Here is a 22,633-nt window from a genome sequence, read left to right on the forward strand (position 1 = left end):
CTTTCAGCTGCTGCAGAGAGCTGCACAGGACTATCTTCTGTAACTGCCCCTCCGCCCATCCGCACTGATTCCCCGTACTGTTGGGGCCCGTCTGTGTGCCTGGGCCCTCCACAGGAGGACTGGTGGGCCCCCCCTCTATCAGGGGCCCTGGCAAACAAACTCACCATAGGTTGAACTGGATGGACTGGTGGCTTTTTTCAACCTCACAAACTATGTAATTGATTTGTATTATTCAAAGCAATCATTCTCATCCATCCGTGTCCCCATGCTTTATTTTGCTCAGAAATCATTTTAAAACACTCCCTTAGCATCATTGGTGGCTGGTGCATTGTGGGCGCAGGGACGTCGCCCCCCCTATCCATGCGTCCTGCCCCCTAATCTACATGCAGGGTGCCGGACACATTAATTCCAATGTTTTTTTTTTTTTTTTAAGCATGTGATTAGAGCCAGAGGCTCTAATAGGCTTCAGAAAAGGGTGGGCTCGGGGCACAGAGCACTGCGCCCTGAGCCCACCCAGTTGTGTGACAATAGCAAATTAATATTTACTATTATCACACTGATTCTCCTCCTAGCCAATCAGGAAGCGAGACCCATTTCCTGATTGGCCGAAAGGAGAGGCTATGCTATTGTCCAAGGAGGAGGAGGGAGGAGAAGCAGGGGAAGCCGCCGTCACTGCCTGCTCTCCACATCAGTCCAGGTGAGTGAGCCAGCAACGGGGAGGGGGGGGGGGGGGTGGTATGGTGTGCGAGCTGGTGTGGTCTGGGGGGGGTATGGTGTGGTCTGTCTTCCACACCCCTCACCCCCCCCCCCCCCCCCGCCAATGGAGCACCAGCCGCCACTGCTTAGCAATTCTGGTTGTGACCATCTTGAGTAAGGGCAGATGATTCATGTGTCATTTACTTTTGGAATCCATCTGCCCTTAGCTCAGGCATAGGCTGAGCTGAGAACCCTAACTTCTCTCCTAGAAGTTAGGGTTTGCCTAGGCATGGAAACCAGGAAGTAACTAAAGAAATGTAATAAAAAATAAAGTTTAAAACAAGTAAATATGATCTACTTTCCTATCTATTTTTAATGCTAGTAGCATAGGGAAAAAAATAGTTCATGTTGATTGAGAGTGGGAAGTTCCACTTTAACTATTACTCTTCTGATTTTATAAATGATTGCTCTCTAGATTGATGGGGTGAATGTTATTAAAGTTGAAGATGACGAGATATTTATGAGCAGTGATGAGGAAAATGAAATCCCTCCAGAGATCAGCACAGGTGAGTAATAAACAGTAAATCCAGAGAAGAGTCCCAGATTCTCCTTGTACAGTCACTACAACAATCTCTTATTTTTTTATGGCACCTAATGGAACCCCACAAAAACCTGCAAAAACGCATTTGGCTCAGTGCCAAAGGAAAGGTTCATAAGATACTTTGGTGCCAAACGCGTTGCGTCCCTCAGATGTGAATGCAGTCTCAATCCAGAGAAGAGTTCCAGATTCTCCTTGTTCAGTCACTACAACAATCGCTTATTTTTTGATGGCACCTAATGGAACCCCACAAAAACCGGCAAAAACGCATTTGGCTCAGTGCCAAAAGAAAGGTACATAAGATACTTTGGTGCCAAACGCGTTGCGTCTCTCATATGTGAATGCAGTCTCAATCCAGAGAAGAGTACCAGATTCTTCTTGTTCAGTCACTACAACAATCTCCTATTTTTTTATGGCACCTAATGGAACCCCACAAAAACCTGCAAAAACGCATTTGGCTCAGTGCCAAAGGAAAGGTTCATAAGATACTTTGGTGCCAAACGCGTTGCGTCCCTCAGATGTGAATGCAGTCTCAATCCAGAGAAGAGTACCAGATTCTCCTTGTTCAGTCACTACAACAATCTCTTCCCCCCCCCCTCCTCTGTCAGTAGACAGTAATGGGGGGACAGTATGTGCCCAGTGGGGGGGTCAGGAGCCATCAGCCTCTATTAGACTCCGGCTCTCCTCCTCACATCATGTCATTGTGTGTTACCAGCCAAGAGACGTGACCAGTCTCCCCTCACACACACACTCTCTCTGGGGTCTCTCATACATCTCAGTACAGGGGGCTTCACTCTCATCTTTATTCACAGACACCAGAGACACCAGAGCTGCTCATATGGATGTCAGTGTTGAGAAGGAAGGACATGTGAAGATTAAAGACGAGGAACTTTCTGTAGAGATCGGCACAGGCAAGTTGCAAATATTAAATCCAGAAAAGATGATGGAATTCTTCTTGTTATGAGAATCGTTTTCATTTTTTTTGGATTCTTCACGTTTTTCTATCTGTGTTTTCCTTATTTACAGTGCATCCGGAAAGTATTCGCAGTGCTTTACTTTTTCCACATTTTGTTATGTTACAGCCTTATTCCACAATGGATTGAATTCATTTTTTCCTCAAAATTCTACAAATAATATCCCATAATGACAATGTGAAAGACATTTTATTTGAAATCTTTGCAAATTTATTAAAAATAAAAAACAGAAAAAATCCCATGTACATAAGTATTCACAGCCTTTGCTCAATACTTTGTTGAAGCACCTTTGGCACCAATTACAGCCTCAAGTATTTTTGAGTATAATGCTACAAGCTTGGCACACCTATTTTTGGGCAGTTTCTCCCATTCTTCTTTGCAGGACCTCCCAAGCTTCATCCGGTTTAATGAGGAGCGCCAGTGCACAGCCATTTTCAGATTTATCTAGAGATGTCCAATCGGGTTCAAGTCTGGGCTCTGGCTGGGCCACTCAAGGACATTCACAGAGTTGTCCCGTAGCCACTCCTTTGTTATCTTAGCTGTGTGCTGTTGGAAAATGAACCTTCGCCCCAGCCTGAGATCCAGAGCGCTCTGGAGCAGGTTTTCATCAAGGATCTCTCTGTACATTGATACATTCATCTTTCCCTCAATCCTGACTAGTCTCCCAGTTACTGCCACTGAAAAACATCCCCACAGCATGATGCTGCCACCACCATGCTTCACGGTAGGGATGGTATTGACCAGGTGATGAGCGGTGCCTGGTTTCCTCCAGACATGACGCTTGTCCTTCAGGCCAAAGAGTTCAATCTTTGTTTCATCTGACCGCAGAATTTTGTTTCTCATGGTCTGAGAGTCCTTCAGTTGCCTTTGTGGCAAACTCCAGGCGGGCTGTCATGTGCCTTTTACTGAGGAGTGGCTTCCGTCTGGCCACTCTACCATACAGGCCTGATTGGTGGAGTACTGCAGAGATGGTAATAAAAATTGCTGCCACCCCCCCATATGCTCTCCCACCCCCCATCCCAAGTTGCTGAAGGGGTTAAAACCAGTGGTGGCTAGTGCTCCATCGGTCGGGTCGGGGGGGGGGGGCGGCAGATGGACCTGGCCTCGGACCCCCCCATCACTCCAGAGTCCAGTCCACACCATATTCCCCCCCCCCCTCTGGGCGCCAGTTCACTTTCCTTGTTCCTCCAGACGGCGACGGCTTTCCCCTCAGCCTCCTCCATGTCCCCTCTCAGCAGCCATCTCCTCCCTCCTCCACCACCAGTAGGAATGGATGCCATCTCCTTTGGCCAATTGGGAAACAGGACCTAGGGCCCGCTTCCTGATTGGCCAGGAGGAGAATCAGTGTGGTAATAGCAAATATTAATTTGCTATTGTCACACAACTGGGTGGGTTCTGCGCCCCGAGCCCCCCCTTTTTTGAAGCCTAGTAGAGCCTCTGGCTCTAATCACGTGCTTCATAGAAGAAAAAAAAAACCCTCATTGGAATCCATGTATCCAGTGCCCTGCATGTAGATTAGAGGGTCAGACGCATGGATAGGGGGGGACGGCGCCCCTAATGGCAGGGGTGGCCGCTACTGGTTAAAAACCCTTCACTGACTTATGGTAGGTCACTTACCTTGGGTCAGGCTCCACCGGCGCCCCCTGCTAAGGTGCGCCCTAGGCGGCTGCCTAGGTGGCCTTACTGGTAGCACCGGCCCTGTGGTTGTTCTTCTGGAATGTTCTCCTTTCTCCATAGAGAAATGCTGAAGCTCTGTCAGAGTGACCATCTGGTTCTTGGTCACCTCCCTGACTAAGGCTCTTCTTCACTGTTTGCTCAGTTTGGCCAGGTGACCCGCTGTAGGAAGGGTCCTAGTGCTTCCAAACTTCTTTCATTTACAGATGATGGAGGCCACTGTGCTCATTGGGACCTTCAATGCTATAACATTTTTTCTGTACCCTTCCCCAGATCTGTGCCTCGATACAATCCTGTCTCGGAGGTCTACAGACAATTCCTTGGACTTCATGGCTTGGTTTGTGCTCTGACGTGCACTGTTAACTGTCTGACCTTATATAGACAGGTGTGTGCCTTTCCAAATCATGTCCAATCAACTGAACTTACCACAGGTGGACTCCAATCAAGCTGTAGAAACATTTTAAGGATGATCGGTGGAAACAGGATGCACCTGAGCTCAATTTTGACATGGCAAAGGGTGCGAATACTTATGTACATGGGACTTTTTTGTTTTTATTTTTAATACATTTGCAAAGATTTCAAACCAACTTCTTACATGTTGTCATTATGGGGTATTGTTTGTAGAATTTTGAGTAAAAAAAAGAATTTAATCTATTCTGGAATAAGGCTGTAACATAATATAAAAAAGTGGAAAAAGTGAAGTGCTGTGAATACTTCCTGATGCACTGTATGTGATGCGTCATATTTTTGTGATGGTATTATACTTCTTCCATAGACATATCCAGTCTTTCGTGGAAGAATTGGACATAGTTTTTTTTTTCTAGGTTTAAAAGATCAGTGTCATGTTTAAAGCGGAGCTCCACCCAAAAGGTGAAGTTCTGATCTAAGCACTCCTCCCCCCTCCTATACCACATTTGGCATGTCATTTTTTTTGGGGGGGGCGGGGAGAAGTGGGTACCTAGTTTTGACCGGTACCTTGTAACGGAACCTCCGACCCACACTGTGTTTGTGGTCTTCCGTCAGTATACGGCTTCCTTGCAGTCTTGAACATATATACCAGATTTTCCCAGCCACCCTCATACAAAGCTAGCCAACAACTTAGCTTGTACTGGAATCACTCTTTATTGAACAGTCACACAGAATTGATATACAGCATGGACCTCCCCCCCTCCTGAACATATTACCACACACAGGTCAAGGGTTGCCTGATTACATTATCATATGCAGATGAAATTGTATACAGAAACAGAATTAACCGGAACTAGTTATCTAGCCATCTGGACAGAACAATGTGGGCTCATTAACATTTAACAATGGGACAGGCAGACTTAACACAATCCACATTCCACCTCAAAACAGACAATAGGACGAGACTGCCAATGACAGTCTGTCCATCTCCTACATTGAAGTACATGGAATACACATCTACGTATTGCTATGATTATTTAGGAGTCAGACTTCATGGCAACAGGAGTCAGACTTCATGGCAACAGGCTATAGGTCTCACAGTATAAAGTGGGATCAAATCTTCACATTCCTTGAGAGATATTGCTGACAAATATTACTGTCCCACTTGAAGCAATCCAAACCATTAAGTATCTGTCTTTCACTCCCAGTGACGGTGAGTCCCATCACATACCTGCTCCCACTTTGGCTCGGACTGCCTAGGCGATGGAAGCGAAAGTTCTCCTCCCCCACCCCTCCCTGCAATCTTCAGGGACACGTCACAGGTCCCGGAAGATCGCCCGACTATTCAGGATTTGCAGCACGACTCGCACACGTGCAGTACTCACCCAGCTGTAAAGCAGCAAGCTGTCACAGCCGGGTGCCCACAGTTGCAATGTCGGTGCCGGTGAGAGGAGAGGGAGCTGCCAGCTCAATATTGAACCCTACGGACTAAGACTGGGATGCCATTCAAGTTCATGTGTGTCCCAATACTTTTGGCAATATAGTATATATTTGAAAATTGATCTCGATGAACTGGCGACCTATCTAATTTTTTGAGGCCAAGACAATACAAATACTCCCCAAATTACCGCTTTTTGGGAAAGTAGATAGTCCAAGGTATTTATTAAGAGACGTGGTGAGTTTTTTGAAATTGTAATTTTTTGGAAAAGGAAAAAATTATTTACTTGCCGACCAGCCGAAGCCTATATACGGCGGCAGGTCGACAGGTTCCCGTGAATCGCCGTACTCGCCAGAGGGGAAGCCGATCCACGGGGCCGCCGGACACCCGCGATCGCTCCCCGTGAAGAGAGAACGGTGGTCTGCTGTTGTAAACACAGCAGACCGTTGTTCTCTCAGCTATCAAAACAGAGCTCCTGTGATCCTCCTATTTAGTAACACAGGTCTCTGTGTTGATTTCACAAGCCCATCCCACCCACAGTTAGAAAACACCCCCTAAGCTCACATTTAACCCTTTGATCGCCCCTGGTGTTAACCCCTTCCCTGCCCATGTCATTATTACAGTAACAGTGCATATTTTTAGCACTGATTACTGTAGTAATGTCACTGGTACCCCCAAAAGTGTCAGAAATGCCAGTTAGGGGTCCGATCTGTCCGCCGCAATGTTGCAGTCCCGCTAAAAATCGCTGATCACCGCCATTACTGATAATAAATAAAAATGACTCATGGGGGACACCCGCAATCACTGCCCGTGGAGAGAGAACGCCTGTCTGCTGTTGTAAACACAGCAGTCCGTTGTTCTCTCAGGAATCAGGACAGAGCTCCTGTGATCCTCCTATTTAGTAACACAGGTCTCTGTGTTGATTCCACAAGCCCATCCCCCCACATTTAGAAAACACCCCCTAGGCTCACATTCAACCCTTTGATCGCCCCTGGGCAGGGAAGGGGTTAACCTAGGGGTGATCAAAGGGTTAAGTGTGAGCCTAGGGGAGTGTTTTTTAACTGTGGGGGGATGGGCTTGTGGAATGACCATAGAGACCTGTGTTCCTATATAGAAGGATCACATGAGCTCTGTGATTATTCCAGAGAGAAGAACGGTCAGCTGTGTTTGCAACAGTCGGCCGTTCTTCTCTCTTAGGGGGGAGCGATCGTGAGTGCCCGGCGGCAATAGCGGCCGCTGGCCCCCCTGGATTGGTCTCCCAGCTGCCTAGTGGGAGTGGGATCGCGCCAGCAGTGCATTTGTGAGGTCAGACACTGATGTTGGACGAGAAGGCCTGGCTCGCAGTCTCCGCTCTAATTCATCCCAAAGGTAGTATGTGAATAGTAAAGTGCAGAGTTTGATGTCATTTTTAATGTGCTACCACATTAAAAATGACATCAATGTCAAAAGGTAATAGAAATTGCAATGTGCGTTCAGAGTGAGAGATAAGCCAAAAATGGTATAAAATTCCAAATACAATTTATCATAGAAAGTGCACTGTGCGTTTTTGTCCTTTGGACCTATAGGGGCCGAGGTGCCGCAACATAAAACCTTAAAGTGCTATGTGCTGAGGAATGCAGATACCGTAGATCATCTCAAAGGTGTTCTATCGGGTTGAGGTCAGGACTCTGTGCAGGCCAGTCATGTTCCTCCACCCCAAACTCACTCATCCATGTCTTTATGGACCTTGCTTTGTGCACTGGTCCAAATCATTTGGTAGGGGGGGGGGGGGGTATTATGGTGTGGGGTTGTTTTTCAGGGGTAGGGCTTGGCCCCTTAGTTCCAGTGAAGGGAACCCTTATGGCACCAGCATATGAAGACATTTTGGACAATTTTATGCTCCCAACATTCTGGGAACAGTTTGGGGATGGCCCCTTCCTGTTCCAACATGACTGCGCACCAGTGCACAAAGCAAGGTCCATAAAGACATGGATGAGCGAGTTTGGGGTGGAGGAACTTGACTGACCTGCACATTGTCCTGACCTCAACCCAATAGAACTCCTTTGGGATAAATTAGAGCGGAGACTGTGAGCCAGGCCTTCTCGTCCAACATCAGTGCCTGGCCTCACAAATGTGCTTCTGGAAGAATGGTCAAACATTCCCATATACACACTCTTAAACCTTGAACCCTATAGACTACTAAAGTTATTTAACATTATAGCTTTATACTTTTTCTAACACTATTTATGCATTGCCTGCAGTTGGATCCAGCAACAGAAATACACCAGAGAGATGTCCTCATCCTTTATATTCCCAGGATTCCACACAGGAAGATGAGGAGAGTCCTCAGGTAGATGGGATTGAGGATATAAAAGGATATGGGATTGAGGATATAAAAGGATATGTTAAGACAAAATGTAATCAAACCTATTTTGCACACGTTTGCAATGCATGCACTTTTCACTTTTTTTATCCCTTTAACCACTTTACCACCGTAGGATTTTCCTGCTTTACGTCCAGGCCACTTTTTGCGATTCGGCACTGTGCGACTTTAACTGACAATTGCGCGGTTATGCAACGCCGTACCCAAACAAAATTTACGTCCTTCTTTTCCCACAAACAGAGCTTTCTTTTGGTGATATTTGATCACCTGTGCGCTTTTCATTAATAAAAAAAAGCGACAATTTTGAAAAAATAATATTTTTCTACTTTGACAGTTAAAAAATATCCAATATATTCAATTTTTGTCATATATTTAGGCCAAAATGTATTTAGCTACATGTCTTTGACAGAAAAATTCTCAATGAGCGTATTTTTATCCACTTTAAGACCGGAAGATTTTACCCCCATTCCTGACCAGGCCCTATTTTGCGATTCGGCACTGCGTTACTTTAACGGACAATTGCGCCGTCGTGCAACGCTGTACCCAAATAAAATTGACGCCCTTTTTTCCCCGCAAACAGAACTTTCTTTTGGTGGTATTTGATCACCTGTGGGATTTTTATTTTTTTGCGCTATCAACAAAAAAAGAGCGACAATTTTGCAAAAAAAAATTATATTTTTCACATTCTGCTATAGAAGATTCCCAAAAAAAAAATTTAAAATCAAAAATTTTCAACATTTTAGGCCAATTTGTTTTCTGCTACATATTTTTGGTAAAAAAAACCCCGCAATAAGCGTATTTTGATTGGTCTGCGCAAAAGTTATTGCGTCTAACTACGGGAAATATTTGTCATTTTTATTGTTTTGTTTTTTTTTTACTAGTAATGGCGGCGATCTGCAATTTTTTTTGCGGGACAGGGACAGTTCGGCGGACAGATCGGACCCCTGACTGACATTTTTGACACTTTTGGGGGGACCAGTGACATTACTACAGTAATCAGTGCTAAAAATATGCCCTGTTACTGTAATAATGCCATTGGCAGGGATTTAATATTTTAATACTATTGGTGATCAAGGGGTTAAATGTAAGCCTAGGGGAGTGATTCTAACTGTGGGGGGGGGGTTGGGCTTGTGAGATGACCATAGAGACATGTGATCCTATATGTGAATGTGCAATGTATATGTAAAGCGCTGCGTAAATTGACAGCGCTATATAAGAACCTGAAATAAATAAAAATAAAATATATAGAAGGATCGCATGGTGTCTGGGATCATCCGCGGGAGAAGGACGGACGGCTGTGTTTACATCAGCCGTCCGTCCTTCTCTGTCAGTGGGGAGAGATCGCCGGTGTCAGGCGGCAATCAGAGCCGCCTGACACCCGCACTGGCTTCTCCGCTGATAAGCGTGTGTGCGCCGCCGGCGGCGCGCGCTCGCCCCCTAGCTCCTCCCAGACGAGTGCCGTACATTTACGTGGTTAAAATCTCAGCTACCTTCTTTTCCACGGTGAATTTGGCGCTTCTGGTCCAAGTTTGGTGACAGTCTGTTTAGTCTTCATTTCTATAAGCCACTTTTTTTATCCATGTGTTTTATTTAGGATGAAGATATGATCAAAGTTCTAATCAAAGAAGAAGCAGAAGAGACAGATGTGAGCAGCGATGAGCTGTACAGGAGGAGGAAATCTCTCCAGAGATCAGCACAGGTGAGTGATAAATATTTAATACATTCAAGTTCTGCAGGGGCGGGGTATTTATTCCAAAGTCCCGAGTGGGCCAGGAATATATGCTGATTGGAACTTTGGTTTTTTTTCAAGTTCTAAGGGTTTAGATCGTTTGTTCTTACGGAAAGCTCCTCAGTTCTGCAAGGGCGGAGTATTTATTCCTATTGTTATATACGCAGTGATGGCGAACCTTGGCACCCCAGATGTTTTGGAACTACATTTCCCATGATGCTCGTGCACTCTGCAGTGTAGTTGAGCATCATGGGAAATATAGTTCCAAAACATCTGGGGTGCCAAGGTCCGCCATCACTGTTATATAGTCACTTAGGTTGAAAAAAAGACACCAGTCCATCCAATTCAGCCTGTGTGGGTGTGTGAGCTTTATGTCAATAATACATTGTATATCCCTGTATGTTGTGATCATAAGGGTGCCCATCTAACAGTTTATTTTTTTTGAGTTATACATTTTTTTTTTTTTATTGGGAATGTTATATAGCAGAATGTGAACAATATTGTTTTTTTTTTTTTTTTTTTTTAAAGCACAAAAAAATTTTTTACAGAGGTGATCAAATACCACCAAAAGAAAGCTCTATTTGTGGGAAAAAAAAGGACATCAATTTTATTTGGACAATATATATTAGGGTCCAGTGATTAAAGTGGGTATTGCCAACATCCCTAGGTTATGGAACAAAAAAGAAGAAAATTCCCCTTGGATAAGGGACTTTATAGGCAATAACCAAACCTTGAGTAGTAAATGTATTTCAACAAATTTATTAGTATTATACAGAAAAGTATGTAAAAAATTTAATTTTTCAATCAAAAGATATACCGACAAACATCTTAAAAGAACATGTGGCCATGTAATACGTCACTAGAACTGCAGGTGGCTGAGAGTTCCAAAGACGACCAGCCGCGTTTCGGACAATCGCCTTTTTCAACGGTCAAAATAGGAATCAATCTCAGACACATAAGGCAGTCTTTGACGGGTGAGGCCAACAATATTAACCACTTAAGCCCCGGAAGATTTTACCCCCTTCCTGACCAGGGCCTATTTTGCGATTTGGCACTGCGTGACTTTAACGGACAATTGCGCAGTCGTGCGACGCTGTACCTAAACTAATTTGGCGTCCTTTTTTTCCCACAAACGGAGCTTTCTTTTGGTGGTATTTGATCACCTGTGCGATTTTTTTGATCATGCGCTATAAACAAAAAAAGAGCGTCAATTTTGCAAAAATAACAATATTTTTCACATTTTTATATATGAAATCCCCCAAGAATAAATTTAAAAATCACATTTTTTTAACATTTTAGGCCAATTTTTTTTTTTACCATATGTTTGGTAAAATAAATTGCAAAAAGCGTATTTTGATTGGTTTGCGCAAAAGTTATTGCGTTTACTAACAAAGGGAAAGATTTTTGTCATTTTTGTTGCTTTTTTTTTTAACGCGTAATGGCGGCGATCTGCAATTTTTTTTGCGGGACTGCGACATTGCGGCGGACAGATCGGACCCTTGACTGATATTTTTGACACTTTTGGGGTTTCCAGTGACATTACTACAGTAATCATATGCTATACATATGCACTGTTACTGTAAAAATTACACTGGCAGTGAAGGGGTTAACTTTTTTTTGAGAGGGAGGGGTTAAGTGTGTCCCTAGGGGCGTGATTCTAACTGTGATTGGCTGTGGCTTGATGTGTACGAACAGAGATCAACGGTCCTACATAGTAGAACCGTCTGATCTCCATTCTTACACAAGGGAGAATGACAGGCGGCTTTGTTTACATTAGCCGCCTGCCTTTCTCCCGCTGTCACAGACGATCGCGAGTGCCCGGCGGACATCGGGTCCGCCGGGCACATGCGAGGGGGGGTCCGTGACCGAGCGGGAGCGCGCATCCAGCGGCGCGCGCTCGCTCCCAAAACCCTTACAGGCTAGCAACGTAGACCTACGTCGCTTTGCCTGTGAGGGGCTGACTGCCGACGTAGATAGTCGTGCGGCAGTTGGCAAGTGGTTAAAGACAAGCAGGTGTAAACCTGCATCCAAAAGGACTACTGTGCTCCTGACCAGATCATAATCTCTCTCTGCTCAAAAGAGGGAGTATAGAATACTCCAGCAGAAATGGGAACAATGAAAAAAACAAAGGGGGCTGTAAAAACAGCACAGTGTAGTTGCACAGCAGAAATGGCTACGCCCGACCAAAGATCCCCACAAGGATCCCAGTGATCAATCCAAAAAGAGAACGTTGTGTTGTATATATCAACTTGTTATGATCCAGAAGGATATAAGTTGGTGTCATATGAAAGTAGCAAGGTGGAAAAAGTCACTGAATGTCTGATGGGATTATTTGGGTACAGCGACGCACGACCGCGCAATTATCAGTTAAAGTATTGCAGTGCCGAATCGCAAAAAATGGCCTGGTCATTAAGGCCCCTTTCACACTAGTGCGACTTGTCCCGCGATTTTGGACCACAAAATCGCATGACAAGTCGTTTTCCATTATTTTCAATGAGCCCCATTCATATCAGTGCGTTTTAAAGTCGCACCGACTTCAAAGTAGTTCCTGCACTACTTTGCCACGATTTGATTGCGTTTTGAGCCATAGCCATAGCCATTGCTTTCAAAATCGCGGCAAAGTCGAGTCAAAATCGCGCTGTAAAATCGCGTCGCATAAGTGTGAGTGGGGTAAAACTTTCCGGTCCAGAAGTGGTTAAGAAAGTGGTGTAGAATTTATTTTTTGTATGTTTTCTTGAGGATATCCAAGACATGTAGGAGGAAGAAGGCCGGGTCCTCCAGCAGATTGTAACCAGTATATTTTGTAAGATTCTACACACTGCTTTCCAGAAGTGTTCTGGTTTTGGGCAGGGCCAGAAAATATGTAGTAGAGTCTCCCTCTCCTGGCATCTCCAGCAGCGGTCGGACACAGTAGGGAAGTATTTATGGAGCACCATTGGCGTGCGGTACCACCTCATAAGGATTTTAAAATAATTTTCTTGAATCCGCGTGCAGATAGATGACTTAAAGCGTAACTCCATTTTGTTGAGAAAAAAACATTCCCCTCTGGGTGATCTCTGTACAGTGCAGCAGTGGCGGCCGTCCATTGGGGGCGCAGGGGCGCCGCCTCCCCTATCCATGTGTCTGGCCCCCTAATCTACATGCAGGGCGTCGGACACATGGATTCCAATGGAGGTTTTTTTTTTTTTTTTAAGCACGTGATTAGAACCAGAGGCTCTAATAGGCTTCAAGAAAGGGTGGGCTCGGGGCGCAGAGCACTGCACCCTGAGCCCACCCAGTTGTGTGACAATAGCGAATGAATATTCGCTATTGGCAGAAATCTTACTTGTATCTTAGTGCAGACTTCTGGGAAAATTGGTGAGCCAATCACACAAGCAGGAAATGATGTTTCTAGGGGTGTGGTCAGTATACATTCTGTGTACAGAACAGCGCCAGGCGGCCATATTGCATTACATTTTCAGAAAATTACATCAGATGCAGATTGAAAAGGAAAGGTAATTTTTAATAACATTCAATTACAATATGATTTGTGTCGTAATTGTATACGCTATATTGTTTTCTCCTTATTTGCTATTTATTCGCTATTGCCACACTGATTCTCCTCCCGGCCAATCAGGAAGCGGGTCCTGAGACCTGTTTCCTGATTGGCTGAAAGGAGAAGGCATCCTATTGGCCAAGAAGGAGGGAGGAGACGGCCGCTGAGAGGGAACATGGAGACTGAGGGGGAAGCCACCGCAGCCTGTCAGTCCCACGGAGCAAGGTAAGTAAACTGGCACGGGGGGGGGGGGAATATGGTGATGCGGGCTGGGTTGGGAGGGAGGTTCGTCTGCAACCTCCCCCTCCCCCCCGACTGATGGAGCACCAGCCGCCACCGCATTGGATTTTAACAAACTTTGTTGCAGATTCCTAGCTTTTGTTATTCTGAAGAAATCATTGTTTGCTCCTCTGTGCTGAGTGGTTCAAATGGGAGTGGTTTCATAATTATCTATCAGCTGTGGCAGCTGCAGAGCACTAATGAGGAAATCTGCTGGGCCTGCATCCCTTTAGACGTGTTCCTATTGGGAGTATCTCACCAAAAATGACATTTTGTTGGAGGGGATGCCAGAAATCTGATTTGTATCTTAGGCAGACTTCTGGGAAAATTGGTGGGCCAATCACACAAGCAGGAAATTATGTTTCTGGGGGTGTGGTCAGTATACATTCTGTGTACAGAACAGCTCCAGGCGGCCATATTGTATTGCATTTTCAGAAAATTACAACAGATGCAGATCGAAAAGGAAAGGTCATTTTTAATAACATTCAATTACAGTATGATTTGTGTCGTAATTGTATACACTATATTGTTTTCTCTTTATTTGCTATTTTATTTTCCTCACGAAAGTGGAGTTATCCTTTAATGCAGGGGTGGGGAACCTATGGCCCGCGGGCCGTATACGGCCCCCAAAGCCATCTGATCCCGCCCTGCCATTGGGCTGCCTGCAGAGGGGAAGGGGAGTGTCAGATCACTTCTTGGTAGAGGCCGAAATGCTGAGAGGGCTTCCCTTGCAGCTCGGTGCGAATCACCTCTGGAAGTGGGACAGGAGGTGACGCGTCCCAAGGAGCACTGGATGCTTGTGGAGTGCCGGTAAAGGTTCACAATATCCGGAACAACTTGCAGGGCTTCCAGGGAATCAAGCAATGTGCAGGTAAAAGCCAGGCCGAGGGTCATACACAGGTATCAGTCCAAACAGGTCGCCAAGATAAGGGGTTTGAGCAGAAGCAAGTCCGTTGAGCAAGCCGGGATCGGTACACTAGAAGTCAGGCAGAGGACAAAAGAGCAAGGATGGTCACACAAGCCGAGGGTCAAACACTGGAGCAGGATCGAAGGGTCAGATGAAGCCGTGGGTCAAAGCCAGGAGAGAGAGCAGACAGGTCAGGAACAAGCCGGGTCAAACAGGAATCCAGGAAGTAGCAATGCTCAGGAAACAGGAAGAGCTGAAGACAATCCAGCAATCTGATGGGCTGAGCAGAGTCCTTTTATAGGCCAGTGAATTAGTCTATGGCCTGAGTCCATTGCAGCAATGGGAAGTACTGGCAAAGTTGCCAGTTGCAGCACAGCCATTTCACTGACAATGAGTCTATGGCCTGAGTCCATTGCGGCCATTGGAAGTACTGGCGGAGTTGCCAGTTGCAGCATGGCCGTTTCTCTGACAGAGAGGGGGAGAGGGAGCGCCTCCTGATTACACACAGAGCGCGTTCCTCTGCTTATTTGGCGCGGCCGCTGTGATACAAAGTCACGCCTCCTACCTATGATAAACAGCAAAATGGTGACGTCTATTATAGGAGTCGGTCCAGGAGGCGTGACTTCGTATGAGAACGCCCGTGCCGGGTAAGTAGAAGAGCCCTGCTCTGTGTGTAATCAGGAGGCTCTCTAATCCCCATGCACTCTGCATTGATGGGGGGCACTCGTCACTCTGCATTTATGGGGGACACTCGTCACTCTGCATTGATGGGGGGCACTCATCACTCTGCATTGATTGGGGCACTCGTCACTCTGCATTGATTGGGGCACTCATCACTCTGCATTGATGGGGGGCACTCGTCACTCTGCATTGATGGGGGGCACTCATCACTCTGCATTGATTGGGGCACTCGTCACTCTGCATTGATTGGGGCACTCATCACTCTGCATTGATGGGGGGCATTCATCACTCTGCATTGATGGGGGGCACTCGTCACTCTGCATTGATTGGGGCACTCGTCACTCTGCATTGATTGGGGCTTTCATCACTCTGCATTGATTGGGGCACTCATCACTCTGCATTGATGGGGGGCACTCATCACTTTGCATTGATGGGGGGCACTCATCACTCTGCATTGATTGGGGCACTCATCACTCTGCATTGATTGGGGCACTCGTCACTCTGCATTGATTGGGGCACTCATCACTCTGCATTGATGGGGGGCATTCATCACTCTGCATTGATGGGGGGCACTCGTCACTCTGCATTGATTGGGGGCACTCGTCACTCTGCATTGATGGGGGGCACTCATCACTCTGCATTGATTGGGGCACTCGTCACTCTGCATTGATTGGGGCACTTGTCACTCTGCATTGATTGGGGCACTCATCACTCTGCATTGATGGGGGGCACTCGTCACTCTGCATTGATGGGGGGCACTCGTCACTCTGCATTGATGGGGGGCACTCATCACTCTGCATTGATGGGGGGCACTCATCACTCTGCATTGATTGGGGCACTAATCACTCTGCATTAAGGGGGGCAAACCTGGAAAACCAGTTGCCAGTGGCAACATCATCAATACCAGCTAACATCACACACCTCACCAAAGAGAAGCAGTTGCAGCCATCACATTAGGGGGGAGTTAATTAAATGTTTGACCAAATATAACAGGCACATTTTTAAGTTGAGGATTTTGTATGGCCCCCGAATGATTTTAAAAATGCCCAAATGGCCCTCGGCAGAAAAAAGGTTCCCACCCCTGCTTTAATGCGAAGCGAATAATACGCTTATGTTGGGCTGGGGAAAAAGTTCTGTTCAAGGTCCGAATAAAGGGGGGGTGGGGGTGTATAGTCTTCAGGTGGGGTGATCAATTGGGAGTAAAAACACTTCTTTTTCTACATTCTTATGATTTGTTTTAAATTTTTTTCTCCAGATGGACAATACCAAAGGGATAACTCAACTCGGTGCTGCATAAAGGACAACCTGACTGCATCCGATCGCCCTTCAAAAGATAATCCCTTTAATCCAAATTCTCACACAAAATGTTTTCCTGATCAGTCACTTAAAATGTTTCCATGTTCTGAGTGTGGGAAAAGTTTTACGTCGAGAGGGAAACTCATGGTACACCAGAGATCTCACCCAGACGAGAAGCCGTTTTCCTGTCTGGAGTGTGGGAAGACCTTCAGGCAGAAGTCAAAGTTCGCTAAACACCAGAGGTATCACAGATCTCAGAAGGCCCTTCCCTGTCCTGAATGCGGAAAATGCTTCGCTCAAAAGTCGCTTCTGGAGATCCACCAAAGAGTTCACACGGGGGAGAAGCCATTTTCCTGCTCGGAGTGTGGGAAGCGTTTTTCCCAAAGTGGAAGTCTTATTGCGCACCAGAGGATTCACACCTCTGTCAGGCCGTACGTGTGTTCTGAGTGCGGGAAATGTTTTACCCAGAGGCAACAGCTGACGTTACATCAGAGAACGCACACGGCGGAGAAACCGTTTTCCTGCACCGAATGTGGAAGGAGTTTTAGCCAAAGAGTAACTCTTATGTTACATCAGAGAACTCACACCGGGGAGAGGCCGTTCTCGTGTTCGGAGTGTGGGAAGAGCTTCACCAAAAGGCCAAGTCTGGTTGCACACCAAATAATTCACCTGAGCAATCGGCCATTTTCCTGTTCTGAGTGTGGGAAATCTTTTACCCGGAAAGGAAGCCTCACCACACACCAGAGATCACACACGGGAGAGAAGCCGTTCTCCTGTTCGGCGTGTGGGAAAAGGTTTACAAGAAAAACATCTCTTTCATCACATATGATTTTCCACAGGGGGCAAGAGGTTCTTGGTTCGGCATGTGGCAGCTAACGTTTCCCACACTTATTTGAGTTTTATGGAAAATCAAGGACTCTATGGATGTGATGTTCACAGCTTCACCGTGTCTCCTGCTGGTAAAGAGAGGTCACATCCAACCAGGGCCGGTGCTAGACTATTTTGCGCCCTAGGCAAGAACAGCTACCTGCAACCCCCCCCCCCCAAAAAAAAAAACTGAACACATTGCCCCCCTTCCTGCACATGATGCCCCCCTTTAACCCTACACCCCCCTTCCTTTACACACTTACACACTGCCCCCCTTTAACCCTACACCCCCCCCCCTTCCTGTACACACTGTCCCCCTCTCTAGAGGTGACATCCACCGGGGATGAGGAGGTGACAGGAAAGGAATGTGGCACTGGCCATGGCAGCACCCTATGTGGCAGTGCACCCTAGGCGGCTGCCTAGTTTGCCTAGTGGTAGCACCGGCCCTGTATCCAACACCGCTTATAATGGTCACCTTAGTGGCTACAGATAACAACTTTTACAAAACAAACATATTTTTTCCATTAAGAGTTTACCTCTATAAGGCATATGCTCCTACAGCAGAAGTTCTCCCATCCAGGGCCATCTTACCGAATGGGCATGCTGGGCAGTTGCCCTGGGGCCCCACTTGTCCGGGGGCCCCACCTGCCCAGCAACCCAGCCAAGCGTTAGTCCCGATTCCCGTGTGTATCCCACCGGCGAACTTAGCAGGTCAGCCCTGCGCTGCTGTTGGGCCATGGGCGGGGAGCCCACAACTGCAGGAAAGCCTGTCAGCCTTCACGGGAGCAGGCACACACAGCACAGTTGAGTCTGACCCCCGTCTGTGTGTGTGTTCACCGGGCCCAGCCGTCCAACTTGGAAGCTGTCATTAGCCTGGCACTGCTGTACCAATAAATATCGCCTTATTGATCATTTTAATTTTTTTCTCATCGGTGATTGTGTAGGGGGGGGGGGGGGCAGTGCACTGCATTGCCCGGGGCCCTTTAATGCTCTTAAGATGGCACTGCTCCCATCCCTGTCACCATAGGTGTGTGCAGCCTATTGAATTAGGGTGTGCACCCCAAAGCCTCAAGTGCACAGGGCAGTGAAGAAATGGGACGTGCTCTGGGCTGAGTGGCTTCCTGTTCATTCACAAATTGAAGCATAGTATACACAGTTTACTATTCTTCAGTTATAAATGAACACAGTGAGTGAGTGTGTTCATTGAGAAAAGGAAGGGGGCAGTAAATAACATTTACTAGCCCCTTCCTGCGTTCTCCATACATGCCTGATGAAGGGGTCCTGCGTGACTCTGAAACGTTGCATTTATCTTGATGTGATCCCTTTACAATAAAAAGTTCCTTTGGACTGCTGTGTAAGATCCATGGTGTGCTGGCGAACATGTAGGTTTATCTCCATACTGAAACATCCCCCACAGCAGCTGGGGGAGAGGAGAGGAGGGAAGCCAGCAGCACTGCAGGATAGGGGGGCCAACATGGGGGGAAAACCTGGGCAGTAGGGGGAATCAGCACTACACGTAGTGATTAGGATGTGCCCAGGCACACCTGACACACCCCCTGTGCACGCCTATGCCTGTCACTTAACCACTTCTGGACCGGAAGGATTTCCCCCCTTAACCACTTAAGCCCCGGAGGATTTGGCTGCTCGAAGACCAGGGCCTATTTTGCGATTCGGCACTGCGTGACTTTAACGGACAATTGCGCGGTCGTGCGACGCTGTACCCAAATGAAATTGACGTCCTTTTTTTCCCACAAACAGAGCTTTCTTTTGGGGGTATTTGATCACCTGACCTATTTTTATTTTTTGCGCTATAAACAAAAAAAGAGCAACAATTCTGAAAAAATAACAATATTTTTCACATTTTTTTATATGAAATTCCCCCCAAAAAATTTAAAAATCCAAATTTTTTAACATTTTAGGCCAATTTCTTTTCTGCTACATATGTTTGGTAAAAAAAAATCGCAAAAAGCGTATTTTGATTGGTTTGTGCAAAAGTTATTGCCTTTACTAAAAAAGGGAAAGTTTTTTGTCATTTTTATTGTTTTTTCTTTTAACGAGTAATGGCGGCGATCTACGATTTTTTTTGCGGGACTGCGACATTGCGGCGGACAGATCGGACCCTTGACTGACATTTTTGACACTTTTGGGGGTACCAGTGACATTACTACAGTAATCAGTGCTATAAATATGCACTGTTACTGTAAAAATGACACTGGCAGGGAATGGGTTAACTTTATTGGCGAGGGAGGGGTTAAGTGTATCCCTAGGGGCGTGCTTCTAACTGTGATTGGATGTGGCTGTGTGTGTAACAGCAGAGATCATTGGTCCTACATAGCAGGACCGAGTGATCTGTGCTTTTACACAGGGGAGAATGACAGGCGGCTTTGTTTACATTAGCCGCCTGCCTTTCTCCCTCTCCACCTGACGATCGCGAGTGACCAGCGGACATCGGGTCCGCCGGTCACACGCGCCGGCTTCTTCGGGTACGAGCGGGGGCGGGAGCGCGCCTCCGGAGGCGCGCGCTCGCCCCCTATTCGGTCCCAGGCTAGTGACGTACCGGTACGTCACTTTGCCTGGGAGGAGCCGACCGCCGCTGTATATAGTCGGCAAGTGGTTAAATGTCTACATGTTTTTTCTCCTATTTTCTGTACATTTTCTCTTATGGAAATTTAATAAAAAATATATTGCTTGCTTGACGAAAAGATGTCTTTTTTTATATATATATATGTGTACACACCTTGGCAGCCCAGTGTGCAACCCCACATACTAGCTACATTCAGGGCCGCTGATGGGGGGGCACCAGTCCTCCTGTAGGGGGCCCAGGCACACAGAGGGGGCCCCAACAACACGGGGGAATTGGTTCGGTTGGGAAGAGGGGCAATTACAAAAGGAAGCCCTGTGAGGCAGCAGCTGAAAGCCAGTTTCTCCTCCTGTCTGTTTTCAGCTACTGCAGGGAGAGACACAGACATAGGGCATCATTCCTGTAACTGCTTCTCCGACACAGATCCCCCTCCCTGTTCTGCCTGCTTCTGATCCCCTTGCCCCGTGTGCCCCCATTTCACTATGCCGCCCCCCAACTGCAGCACTGCAGTCTTCCCTGTCCTGTAAAAAAAAAAAAAACAACAAATTGTAAAAAAAATAAATAAATAATAATTAAACATTGTATTAAATATAAAAAAAAAATAGTAAAATAAAATAATTGTAAACTAATACAGCTTTGTTACAGGCACTTAGCTCTATATCAAACATAAAAGTGCCATCTATTCCAATCATGAGACAATAGCTTAGTGGATTGGGTAACAGGCTTATAGTGGTGACATTTGTGGGTTCTGGCCCAGATGACTGTACCTTTTTAGATTATATATATATATATATATATATATATATATATATATATATATATATATATATATATATATATATATATATATATATATATAAAAAACACACCTCCAAAACGACCACTGCCTTGCTTAAGAAGCTGATGGTAAAGGTAATGGTCTCCAGACCTAAACCCTATTGAGCATCTGTGAGGCATCCTCAAATGGAAGGTGGAGGAGCGCAAGGTCTCTAACATCCACCAGCTCTGTGATGTCATCATGGAGGAGTGGAAGAGGACTCCAGTGGCAACCTGTGAAGCTCTGGCGAACTCCATGCCCAGGAGGATTAAGGCAGTGCTGGAAAATATTAATGGCCACACAAAATATGAACACTTTGGGCCCCAGTTGGACATTTTCACTTAGGGGTGTACTCACTTTGTGAGATACTGTAGGTGACAGTACAGCAGTGGGCTGTTAAGCCATGCTGCCACATACACTATATTATCAAAAGTATTGGGCCACTTGCCTTTACATGCATATGACCTTTAATGGCATCCCAGTCTTAGTCCGTAGGGTTCAATATTGAGTTGGCCCACCCTTTGCAGCTATAACAGCTTCAACTCTTCTGGGAAGGCTGTCCACAAGGTTTAGGAGTGTGTCTATGGGAATGTTTGACCATTCTTCCAGAAACGCATTTGTGAGGTTAGTTACTAATGTTGGGATAGAAGGCTTGGCTCGCTGTCTCTGCTATAATTCATCCTAAAGGTGTTCTATCTGATTGAGGTCGGGACTCTATGTAGACTAGGGATGAGCTTCAAGTTCGAGTCGAGGCTAAGTTTGACTCGAACATCGGTCGTTCGATCATTCGTCGAATGACGAACAAATGTGCTTCTTTGCGGGAAATTTGAATGTCCCATAATGAACTGCATGCATGCTGCACGTGCAGTGCGTTATGTGATTGGCCAAAGCATGCACCCTGACCTCATGCTTTGGCCAATCAAATGATCTCTCCCATGACTGGACTAAAGGCAGGCTGCCTTTAGCCAATCATGGCTCAGGGGCCAAGTTCACGCCCCACACTACATAAAGGCTGCTTGCGCAGCCACAGCATGTAGTGTCACTATGCGGGCGATGAGACAGGGACAGGCACGCAATTGAGGCAGGGAGAGAGTAGGTTTTTTTTGGCGTCAGACAGTGCAGAGAGATATAATACAGAAGGAGTGCAGCGCTACAATATAAAATGATAATAATATATATTATATATACACTCAAATGTAAGGTGTGAAAATGTCCTTATGGAACCATCCAATCACAGATACTGTATATACATAAGAGTACAGAAGAGTCTTTAGATGTCACAAAGCCAAGCTTGAGGATTAAGGGAGACCCGTGCTGTAAAGGATGAAACTATTGCACCTCTTCATATGTGACTCCATCACCAGAATATGTGCTAGCCTCTCACCTCAATTACCAGACCTCTCGGGTCATTGCGCAGTGTAGTATCAAACACCGAATGGGCTCCCAATCTGCACAGCAATGCCTCCAACCTCCGACCGTTCATATAATGTTGAGTTCCACCATGGAGAGGAAGGAACAAAGGACATCTAGTGCTCTCCGTTTGGTCAAAAATGTATTGCATAATACAAAATAACGTACTTACAAACATAGCACTTTCCAAGTGCATAACGAACAGCAAATAAGCAGAAATAGCACAGCCGGCTGGGCGCTCGATGTGCGATCCCTTCGGAGCGTCGCAGGTGATGTCACAGCTCCTCCCCCGTACGAGTTGCGTCAGTGGGTGTGACTTCTTCAGCGGGGTACGTGGAGGGCGGCACCCGCACGCTATTTATCATTGCTGCTTGGCAACCG

General features: G+C 46.3%; 2 protein-coding genes and 1 long non-coding RNA gene across 3 annotated transcripts in view; 2 read left to right on the top strand and 1 right to left on the bottom strand.

Annotated features, from left to right (window-relative positions):
- LOC309563361 (uncharacterized protein) overlaps positions 1-17,464 on the top strand; it is a gene marked incomplete at its 5' end in the record, with an annotated part of 123,144 nt that extends 105,680 nt beyond the window's left edge. Inside the window, 4 exons of the mRNA XM_082267755.1 lie at positions 8,029-8,117; positions 9,745-9,849; positions 12,874-12,889; positions 16,537-17,464. Of these exons, the coding sequence (XP_082123881.1) occupies positions 8,029-8,117; positions 9,745-9,849; positions 12,874-12,889; positions 16,537-17,453 (1,127 nt within the window). The 3' untranslated portion in view covers positions 17,454-17,464. The remainder of the gene's footprint in view (positions 1-8,028; positions 8,118-9,744; positions 9,850-12,873; positions 12,890-16,536) is intronic.
- LOC309564357 (uncharacterized protein) overlaps positions 1-22,633 on the bottom strand; it is a 1,447,080-nt gene that overhangs the window by 1,123,514 nt on the left and 300,933 nt on the right. The window lies entirely within an intron of this gene.
- Positions 7,972-16,587, top strand: LOC309563024. Its single transcript, XR_014225685.1, has 3 exons — positions 7,972-8,117; positions 9,745-9,849; positions 16,537-16,587. It is a non-coding gene; the product is annotated as an uncharacterized lncRNA (long non-coding RNA).

This window comes from Pelophylax lessonae (assembly GCF_965119305.1).
Source record: "Pelophylax lessonae genome assembly, chromosome: 9".
Lineage (NCBI taxonomy): Eukaryota > Metazoa > Chordata > Amphibia > Anura > Ranidae > Pelophylax > Pelophylax lessonae.